General features: G+C 53.5%; 1 protein-coding gene across 1 annotated transcript; it reads left to right on the plus strand.

Annotated features, from left to right (window-relative positions):
• The first annotated feature begins 890 nt into the window (after nucleotides 1–890).
• On the plus strand, nucleotides 891–9,388 carry KDELR1 (KDEL endoplasmic reticulum protein retention receptor 1). Its single transcript, XM_041745447.1, has 5 exons — nucleotides 891–1,144; nucleotides 1,816–1,916; nucleotides 2,622–2,780; nucleotides 6,966–7,218; nucleotides 8,615–9,388. The coding sequence occupies exons 1-5, from the start codon at nucleotides 1,054–1,056 to the stop codon at nucleotides 8,647–8,649; spliced, it is 639 nt and encodes a 212-aa protein (XP_041601381.1). The 5' UTR covers nucleotides 891–1,053; the 3' UTR covers nucleotides 8,650–9,388.
• Nucleotides 9,389–10,779: the final 1,391 nt, after the last annotated feature.

Genomic DNA, 10,779 nt, shown 5'->3' on the forward strand with positions numbered 1-10,779 from the left:
CTGTCACCCATGGGTACTCAAATATCCAGGAGGAAAGCTTCCTTCTAGACACAACCTGGTCCCTGGAGGGGCTCTCAGGCCAGCAGCCCAGCTCCTACCCCTCATGCTAGAGAGGCTGAGCCCAGGCTTCTCTAAAGTGCTGGGGTGGAGTGGAGTGGAGTGCAGGACACCTGGGCCCCTGAGAGCAGAGCCCAGGAGAGTGTGTATGTGCCTGTGAGGGGACAGGGCTATGGGTTGCTGACTCCAGGGTCTGGGAGAGCTGGGGTGAAGGCTCACATACCTAAAAAGAAGAGACTGGGGACCTGAATCTGTGGGTCCCAGAGGAAAGAAGGGATTGTCCATCTAGGTTCCTGGGCCAGAATGCTGGAGACACAAGTGGTTTGAGGTCTCAAGGAAGACCCACACTCTTGGGTCTGAGGGGGGAAGGGGGCTGAGGTTCCAGCCTCCTGGGTCCTAGGGGATGAAGATGCTGAGGGTCCAGACTCCCTGGTCTCAGGGAGGGGCTGGGGGCTGCTTTCTTATCTTTTGGGTGGATTGGAGCTGGAGGCCCCTGAATCCCTGACAGTGGCAGAGGCTGGTAGCCGCAGACCAGCCACCTGAATCCCTGACAGTGGCAGAGGCTGGTAGCCTCAGCTGTCACCCTTGCTGAGAAACCTACTGCCTGGAGGAGCAGGCGCCTGCTCTGGGACTTTCAGATCCCATCGACCCCGCAAATTCCTAGCAGGCAGCCTTGGGGCTGGCAGCCTTTAGCGCCGATTCTGCAAGCCGGGAGGTGCGGGATAGGGGGCGCCGGAGAGCCGGAACCCCGCCCTCGGGGCGGAGCCTCCCTCCGGGCTCCTCCCCCTCCCGCCCTCCTCCCTTTTCCCAGCTCCTGCTCGGCCACCAGCTCCGGCCTCGGCTCCCCCTCCCAGAGCCCCCTCCCCGGAGTGGAGCCCACCCGAGGGCCCCTCTCCCGCCCCCCAGCCCAGCCACCCGGCCAGAACATCAGCCCCGGGGGGCAAACCAGCCCAGCCTGCCTCCCACCAGCCCAGCCCTGCCAGACCCCCCCAAAGCATGAATCTCTTCCGATTCCTGGGAGACCTCTCCCACCTCCTAGCCATCATCTTGCTACTGCTCAAAATCTGGAAGTCCCGCTCTTGTGCCGGTGAGACGCCCATGGGGCGGGAGAAGGGGGGAGAGTGCGGAGGACATCCCACGACTCGGGGAAGGGTTTGGAGGCACGAGGGGGACGGGTCTCCCCGCCCATCCCCCCCACTGCTTGCAGGGGATCCCCCTCCAGGTCCGGGGTCACCGGGGGGTCAGTTCCCTTCCGCAGACTCGGGGTGTATACAGTTTGGTGGGGGGTGGCTCCAGGCACCCAGTTCAGCTCCCCTTGGCCCTTCGCGGGTGGCCCCGGGATTTCGGGGCTGGGAACCGGGAGCTGTGGCGGGCAGGGAGGTGGCTGGGAGTTGGTGACGTGGACCGTGGCGGCCGGGACGGGAGCGGGAGAGCGGCGACCGGTTCAGGGGCCGAGGTCAAGTGGGGTCCTTCGGAGCCCCCACCTTGCGTCCGGACTGTGGGAGGACCCTGAGGGGCCCGGGAGTGGCCGTGAGGCCTAGCCTGGGACAGAGCCTCGGGCTGGAGTAGCTTCGGGGCCGGGCTGCCCCCTGGCTGTGGGCCGTGGGAAAGGGCCCTGCTCCGGCGGGGAGGGCTGGGGAGGCCTCCAGGGACAGCTGCGCTCCGGGCCGACTCTGGGCCGGTCCCAGGCGCTGGGCGGTGGTTGGTTCCTCAGGCAGCCCACTCCCAGCCTACCCCCACTCTCTCTTTGGACCACAGGGATTTCAGGGAAGAGCCAGGTCCTGTTTGCTGTGGTCTTCACTGCCCGGTACCTGGACCTCTTCACCAACTACATCTCACTGTACAACACGTGCATGAAGGTAAAGGCTCTACCCCCCTGCTGGCCCCTCCTGAAGGGGGAGCCAAGTGAGGGTCCTAGGGAGGAGGGAGTATGGATCCCAAATTTTTGGACCGGAGGGAGGAAGGGGCTGCGATTCCAAACTCCTGGGTCTGAAGGAAGAGGGGATGGGGGTCAGGACTCCAAGGTGTGAGGGAGAAGGGGACTGGGGGTGAAGACTCCGGGATCTGAGGGAGGAGGGGACTGGGAGTGAGGACCTCAGGGTCTGAGGGAGGAGGGGCTGAGAGTGAAGACTCCAGGGTCTGAGGGAGGAGGGGCTGGGGGCCTGGACTCCTGGGTCTGAGGGAGAAGGGGCTGGGGTCCTGGACTCCTGGGTCTGAGGGAGAAGGGGGCTGAGAGTGGGGACTCCAGGGTCTGAGGGAGGAGGGGCTGGGGGCCTGGACTCCTGGGTCTGAGGGAGAAGGGGGCTGAGAGTGGGGACTCCAGGGTCTGAGGGAGGAGGGGCTGGGGGTAGGACTCCAGGGTCTGAGGGAGGAGGGGGCTGGGGGCCTGGACTCCTGGGCCTGAGGGAGGAGGGGCTGGGGGTGAGGACTCCAGGGGCTGGGGGAGGAGGGGCTGGAGGTGAGGACTCCTGGGTCTGAGGGAGGAGGGGGCCAGAGTTCCAAACTCCTAGTTTGGAATCTTGGGTGCTCAGCTGAAGTGCCCTCCTCATCATCCCCATTGACAGGTGGTCTACATTGCCTGTTCCTTCACCACAGTCTGGATGATTTACAGCAAGTTCAAAGCCACTTATGATGGGAACCATGACACATTCCGAGTGGAGTTCCTCGTTGTTCCCACGGCCATCCTGGCATTCCTGGTCAACCATGACTTTACCCCTCTAGAGGTAGGCTATGTGGCACGGTCCCTGTAGTGGTGGATGGCAGGACAGCTATTGACAGTGGACCCTCTCAAAGGCTTCCTTGTGCAGGGTTTGCTCAGACTTCCTTATTTTATTTTATTATTATTTTTAAAGATTTTATTTGATGGAGGGAGAAGGAGCATGAGCAAGGGGAGGGGCAGAGCAAATGGCTGACTCCGTGCTGAGCAAGGAGCTTGTTGGTGAGGCTCCATCCCAGGACCCTGGGATCGTGACCTGAGCCGAAGGCAGACAGTTAACCGAGTGAGCCACACAGGCGCCGCCAGACATCCTTATTTTAGGATACATGAGTTCAGCACACAGACTTGGGAGGTGGAATGATATTAATGCACTAACAGCAGCACTCACTGCATTCCAGGTGCTGCTCTAAGCATTTTGTGTACATTAACTCATTACTGTGTACAGCAGCCCCATTTTACAGATGAGGGAACTGAGGCTTAGGAAGTCTAAGTGACTTGTCTAAGGTCACTGGCTTCATGAGTAGCTCAGGAATTGGGAACGGGGGCTCTGGGCTCAGGCTACTTGGATTTGAATCCCATATCTGCTACTTTCTATTAGCATGACCTTAGGCATATGACTTGACCTCTCTGTGCCTTGGTTTCCCTATCTGTAAAGTTCTGATCAGGTCATTGTGAGGATTTACTGATCATGTGGCATGATCTCATGGTTAAACATATAGACCATGGAACCACAGAGCGAGGGTGACTCAAAGCCAGCTTCTACTACTTAGCAGCTGTGAGACTTTGGGCAAGTCTATAATTTTTCTGTAGATTTTTCTTGTCTGTAAAATGGGTCTAATCAGTTCCTACTTCATAAGGTTCTAAAGAGAGGTTCATATTGGTAAAGCACAGTGTCTGGCACTAGGTAGCAAGTACTGTGTCAATGTTAGTTTCATGACTAAAGTTTAATACCATGCTGAAACTTCTAAAAATCATGTTTTTTTTCTATGGCATTTTAGTAGCACCTGTACAAACTCCTGGGGTTTTTGAATTTTGAGATGGCCTGTGCTAAGTTTGTGATCTTCTGCAGGAATCAGAAAATCAGAGCAGCCTTCTCTCCCCTGAGCCTCCTCCGGCCTTGTCGGAGTGGCCAGATGTGCTGTTTTCAACAGAGGCCACAATTTAGGAGTTATCCTGAAAGATATTGTTTGACAAATTTGGCCACATATTCAAAATATCTTTCTTTTTTTTTTAAGTTAATTTTTTTTAGTAAGTTCCACATCTAGGGGCGCCTGGATAGCTCAGTGGTTGAGCATCTGCCTTTGGCTCGGGGCATGATCCTGGGGTCCTGGGATCGAGTCCTGCATCGGGCTTCTCACAGGCATCCTGCTTCTCTCTCTGTCTGTGTCTCTTCCTCTCTCTCTGTGTGTCTCATGAGTAAATAAATCTTAAAAAAAAAAAACAAAAAACAAACCCAACAACTCCACATCTAAGTGAAGTTCGAACTCAACCTCGAGATCAAGAGTTGCCTGCTCCTTGGACTGAGTCAGCCAGGCTCCCCTCAAAATATATTTCTTTTGTTTTTCAAAATATATTTCTAAAACCACTGTGTAGGCCAGACAAATTTGATTGAGGGCACCTTTAGCCCAGGGATGGGAGTGGGAGGCTGCTGTGCTATGGCAGGAACCCTGGCTTGGGTGTAGCCCTGGCCTTTGCAAACATACCATCCTCATCACTTTTCCGGTGCACTTACCCATTTTGCAGATGTGGAAACAGAGGCTCAGGGAAAGCACTGGGGCTTGTTCTAGATGGAGGTGGCCAGACTGGAACCTAGGACACTTTACTCTAGCTTTTGCAGTTCCCTCATTCAGAGGGAGGAGGTCACTTGTGCAAAGTATTGGCACCCGCTATGTGTCCAGCTCTGTGCTGGCTATTCTAGATACGTCGTCCTTTCTGACCCCTTGGGCACCCAGGACGCAGACATCCTTATCCCCATTTCTTGGAGCTGAGATGAGGCTCAGAGAGGAGAGCTCACAGGATTGGAACCCAGGTCCACCTGCTTGCAAAACCCAGGCTATTAATTGGTGCATGCTAAAAAAAATTATTAGTGAATCCTAGAAGAAAACTACTCTTTAAGAATTCAGACATCAGGGATCCCTGGGTGGCGCAGCGGTTTGGCGCCTGCCTTTGGCCCAGGGCGCGATCCTGGAGACCCCGGATCGAATCCCACATCAGGCTCCCGGTGCATGGAGCCTGCTTCTTCCTCCGCCTGTGTCTCTGCCTCTCTCTCTCTCTCTCTCTGTGACTATCATAAATAAATAAAAAATAAAAAATAAAATAAAAAAAAGAATTAAAAAAAAAAGAATTCAGACATCATAGATAAAATAAACGTGATGAAAATGTGACCTTCCATTTCCTCTTACGTCATAATTCTCTTCCTCAAGGGTGACCCCGGGGGTCACAGGTGGGTGTGCATCAATTTAATGAGGGCATTTTTTGAGAGCCTCAATAAACCTGACTTGCTAAGAGCTGTGCTATGGGAGTGATTATGGGAGCAAGTGCTGGAGTCCAGTGCCTAAGTAGGAATCTGCTTCTCCCCATAGTGTAGCTGTGCGACCTCAGGCCTCAGTCTTCTTATTTGTATAATGGGGATAACAATAGGATTCACTTTCTAGGTTTAAGACTTAAGCCAGTTAACTACCCGTAATGTGGTAGAGCCATGCCTTGGATATGGTAAAGGCTACGTAAGCGTGAGTTGTGAATGCATGCTGACATTCCCTGCTTTTCTCTCACAAACCAAAACAACTGAGGAGGAGCTCCAACTGCCACCTGGTCTTATTCTCTGAGGGGAGGTTTCAGTGGGTCTACAGACCAGAAGTTACCCCAGGTGGGACTTTCAGGTTGCTGAGGACTGAGAGGATGCTGGTGGATGTCTAGTCTCTCCTTCCCCCTCCTACGATGCCCTGTCCTGCTCACAAGTGATGACTGTCACTGTTTCCTAAATGGTGATCAGCAACAGACAAGCACATGGGGAGCTTCACTCACTCGTTCATTCAGGCATTGAATATGTGCCTGGCCCTGTGGCCATGGAGTGAACAAGATATAGGATCCTGGACCTCATGGAGCTTGCTCTTATTCTGGCAAGAGCTCCTGGGAAGAATAGAGGGGGTGATATGACAGTCTTAGGGGTAGGACTAGTCAGGGGAGGCCTCTCTCAGAGGTGATGGATGAATGAGGCTGCAAGGAAGTAGAAGAGGCCAAATGTGACATTCTGGGGGAAGAGCTGAGGGAACAGCAAGTGCAAAAGCCCTGGGGCAGGAAAGAGTGTAGTGTATTGAAGGACCAGATAGAAGACTGCATCCTGGAGAGCAAAGTAGTGAGTAAGAGATTAGGCTGGAACGGCCAAAGTTAAGAATTTGGATCTTACTCTGGTTGTGATAAGAAGCAGTGACCGGGAGTGATAGAGCCTGACTTATGTCTCTAAAGATTTCACATTGAATGTCACCCCCCTAAGGGTGGGAAAATCAGCCCCATTTTAGAAATAAGGAAGTGGAGGCTCGGAGAACCTGGGTCTTTTGCCCAAGGTCTCATAGAAGGAAAATCTCAGAGCTGAGATTCCAGCCTGGTCTGCCTTTGGAGGCATGGCTACAAAATGCTCATGAGCACTGCCTCCAAACCCTTGGTTTGAATCGCAGCTGTGTTGCTTCCTCGCCATGTGGTCTCGGACAGATCTCTGAACCTCAGTTTCTTGATCCGCAGAATGGGGATGTCCATGACAGGATCTCCCTCATGGGGTTGATGGTGAGGATTAAATGGGAGGGTACAGGGATGCTCGAGTGGCTCAGCGGTTGAGCGTCTACCTTTGTCTCATGTCATGATCCTGGGATCCCGGATTGAGTCTTCCATTGGGCTCCCTGCAGGGAGCCTGCTTCTCCCTCTGCCTGTGTCTCTGCCTCTCTCTCTCCGTGTCTCTCATGAATAAATAAATAAAATCTTTAAAAAAAATAAAGAAAGAAACAGAATATTATCTATAAAAACTTAAAAAAAAATAGATGGGAGGGTACATGTGACATGGGCAGGGTGGTGTCTAGCATTCAGTGGGTGCTGGGTCAGCATCGCTGTTCCCGTTCTCTCCACCATCCCCTACCTTCTCTCCTGCCCTGTCCCCTCGTCTCACCCTACTGTCTGCCCCTGCTTCTTGCCCTCCACACAGATCCTCTGGACCTTCTCCATCTACCTGGAGTCGGTAGCCATCCTGCCACAACTGTTCATGGTGAGCAAGACAGGCGAGGCAGAGACCATCACCAGCCACTACCTGTTTGCTCTGGGCGTCTACCGCACGCTTTATCTCTTCAACTGGATCTGGCGCTACCACTTCGAGGGCTTCTTCGACCTCATTGCCATCGTAGCAGGCCTAGTCCAGACTGTCCTCTACTGCGATTTCTTCTACCTCTACATCACCAAAGGTAGGCAGCATGGAGGGCCGGCTGCAGGGGATCCTGCTCCTTCTCCGGCTCCCGCCCTCCCTGGGGCCAAGCTCCGTCTCCCTAGCCCTGGATCACTCAATGGCGGGAAGGCTTCCTCTCCTAGCTTCTGGGGTCCCAGGCTCACTGCCCTCCTGGAATTTCAGATGTCCAGCCCCTGCCTACCTAAGAACCAAGGCATTGTTCTCCTAGGCCCTGCATCCCTGAGGGAAGAGCAGCGAGGCACAGGGGGCTGTCTGCTTGCAGAGCAGCTTCCTCCTTTGACCACTCAGAGCTGGCAACCCTCTTCCCAGCCCCTGGGCATTTGAGACAGGACAAAGAGAGAGCAGGAGTGGCCTCCTGACTTTCCCTCTCTCAGATTCTGTCCTAGGCCCTCCCGCTTTGAGGTTCCAGATCCCATAAAAAGCAATTCCTATCTCCCCGACCCCAGCAGCACTCAGAGAAGGAAGGGCCTCCTCTCTGCTGCTTGGTCTCTGTCTTCCCCTCAGAGACTCAGGCCCATCAAGATTCATTCATTCAACCAACTAACCAACCAATGTGTTCAGTACTTTCTGTGTCCCTGGCCAGACTCTAGGGCTGCAGCAGAAGGAAAAGGTGGCCCTCCCGTCCCCTGTGTTCTAGTAGGGGGTGATGGTGAATGAACAAGGAGAGAGAGATGGTTGCAAACAGCAGGAAGAGCTCAGAGAAACCACGGATGTGTCAGCGAACAATCAGGGAGGGTGAGGGGGCTGCTTTACATGGGGGATGCTCTGAGGAGGTGGTGGGAAGCAGGGAGCTGAGACATGAGGAGTCGGTCAGTGTGAAGGAAAGAAGGGAGGACGCCTGGGTGGCTCAGTGGTTGACTGTCTGCCTTTGGCTCAGGTCATGAGCCCAGGGTCCTGGGATCGAGTCCTGCATCAGGCTCTGGACAAGGAGCCTGCTTGTCCCTCTGCCTGTGTCTCTGCCTATCTCTCTCTCTGTCTCTCATGAATAAATACATAAAATCTTTAAAAAAAGAAAAGAAAGAAAAAAAGAAGAGGCAGTAAGAGCAGAGTGTGGAGGCAGCCTGTGGCCCCTCTGAATTGAGGCTGGGAGGGTGGGAGGGGTGGTGGCACCTGGCCAGCCCTACCGGGCCCTTGGACCCTATCCTTCTGAGACCTGGAACCCAAATGTCTTTTGAGGGTGGTTGGGGAAGCTGGCACTAGAAAAAATGCAGTGCCTCTTCCCTGTTTGCCTAGCTCACCCCTGGGCAATTCAGGCCTGTCCTCCCAGCTTATGATCCAGGGTCCTACGGCTGACCCTCCAGGATGCCCCGCCAGCCCAGCGTCCAAGTGGGTGTGGGAGGCCATCCCTGCTGCAGGGCCCCTTGGTAATGTCCACTCCCTCTGTCTCCTTGCAGTCCTGAAGGGGAAGAAGCTGAGTTTGCCGGCGTAGCCCTGGGCTCGGCCATCCCTCTCCTCGGCAGCCCGAGAGACGCAGAGGAAGGCAGCGAAAGACGAAGAGCCTTCCCTTCCCGTCCAGGGGTGACTTTTTAAAGAACCAACCTCTCCGCACTCCCCAGCCCCCCTCCTGCCAGGTTTCAGGGGGGTGGTGGAGGACCCAAGTCTTGGGGAGCTCAGGACCTGGGGTGTTTGTAGTTTTTTGCCTTTTAGAAAAGAAAAAAAAATCTTTCCACTATTTAGTTTTTGATTCTGATGACTCCTTTCTCTTCTACTCTCTGGCCCCCAATTTTTATAAACTGTTTTTGAGTGTCCTATGGGGCAGGGTGGCATATCTTTGCCCTCCTCCAAGCCACTCGGCTCCCTCCCAGATCCTACCCTCCAGCCTCGCCAGTTGCCAAACGCTAAATCTGCAGACGCTCACCTGTCTGACCTCCCAACATGGCCATGAACACAGCCTCCCCCACAAAACCCCCCTCAAAGTTCAGGATTGGGGAGAGGAAGGAGGGGAGGAACAGTCTCCCTGATTTTTCAATATAATTTTTTTCCAGAGTTTGGGTTTTTTGGGCTTATCCTCATTTTTTGACAATTTAGGGGGGACGAGGGGCCGGGCATGGCAAGGGGGTTGGCCTGAGGGTCACCATTTGGCTCAACAGCCACGTTTTTGTACAGAATTGATGGTTGATTCTTTGTTCTCTTGAAATAAACCGAGGAAAATGATGCCTCTTTCGCTACTCCTTGCCCTCTCTCTGGTGTTTGTGGGGTCCCTCCTCACCCTTCCCTAGGCTTCTGCTTTATCCCATTGACCGGCCTGCCAGCAACCGAGTCCTGGGAGGAGCAGGAAGGTGAGAAACTGGGTTCCCTAGGACTCAGAGCGCCACCCTCCTCACGGCTGTGCTGTGGAAGAGGTTTCAGAAAAAAAAAAAAGTCTTGAAGATTCTCTTTATCTTGGCACAGAACTTCCCTGGCTGTTCTCCCGAATCCCAGGGTGGCAGAGGACTTTCAAGAACATGTTTTAGAGGTCACCAATGGGCAGCCCCCATCCTACCCTCATTTGGCATTTTGCTGAGCCATTCTGTTTTCTTAAATAAATAAATAAATAAATAAATGGAATCTGTTGCCAGCCTTTAAAAATCAGATTTTCACATTGAAATCTGGATTTCTGGCTTCTCTTGGGGAAAAAAAAAATCTGTCAATCTGACAATGTGGGTCCTCGCTTCCGGGTGGCAACAGATGGCTGGAGCTGAATGGATGGGGTGTGAGCCTTCCATCACAATCCCCAGGACTTGGCTGAGGGGTTGCTACCATTCATTATCCGGCTGGTGCTGTGGTTTTGTTTTTGTTTCATGCAGTTAAAAACACAATATTTTCCACATCTCCCTCTGGACTGGCTTCACACCTGGCTGGTTTCCTTCACTTGCCTTACCTGCCTGGACTTTGTCAGCCTTTGGAGTTTTGCCCCCTGGTGTAGGCAGACTCGCTAGATGTCCCCCCAAAGACCTTCTCGAACAATGTTCGGTTCTGTAGGATGGCTCTGGAAGCTTTAAGAGGCAGGTAGCTGGTGTTTGCCTAGCATGAGTACCAGCCAGCATGTGTGTTATGTGGATGAGTTCTCTGGACCCTTACAGCAACCCCCAAAGGGGGGGTACTTTGTGGAGGAGGAAACCAATGCGTAGAGGCAAGCAAGTGGCAGAGCTGGCGTTTGTACCTGGGCTTCCTGATGCTGCAGCTTATGTGTTTCGCCACCGCTGTGTGGATTTTTAACTGTTTTTGTTTCTCTCTTTTTTTGTAAGCCAAAGCACCTTCCACTTATGGGAATTTACCCAGAAGCCTGATAGGGAAAACGCAGAAACAGGGCTGCTTGGGTTGATTCGTGATGGGGTGGTGGCACCTCTCTGTATGCAGTCTGAAAACCATCAATCTAAATCTGGTCCGAGTCTTTAGTTTTCCGGCCAAGACGGCTTGGCCCAGAGAAATTAAGTGCCACATCCCAGCTTATCCAGCTAGACAGAGTGAGGATAAGTGCTTGGGATCTTCCTGTTTCAAACATCAGAGCACTGCCCACTCCACTGCCCTGCTGCTATTTCCCTAGATGCCCACAGGGACCACATCTTATTTATTTTTG

The sequence above is a fragment of the Vulpes lagopus genome, chromosome 2, assembly GCF_018345385.1.
Source record: "Vulpes lagopus strain Blue_001 chromosome 2, ASM1834538v1, whole genome shotgun sequence".
NCBI classification, from domain to species: domain Eukaryota; kingdom Metazoa; phylum Chordata; class Mammalia; order Carnivora; family Canidae; genus Vulpes; species Vulpes lagopus.

Excerpts from the sequence above, each read along its gene's own strand:
- KDELR1 (XM_041745447.1), top strand. The coding sequence starts at position 1,054 with ATGAATCTCTTCCGATTCCTGGGAGACCTCTCCCACCTCCTAGCCATC. Across the intron at positions 1,145-1,815 it reads GAAGTCCCGCTCTTGTGCCG|GGATTTCAGGGAAGAGCCAG; the intron begins GTGAGACGCCCA and ends TTTGGACCACAG. Across the intron at positions 7,219-8,614 it reads CTACCTCTACATCACCAAAG|TCCTGAAGGGGAAGAAGCTG; the intron begins GTAGGCAGCATG and ends GTCTCCTTGCAG.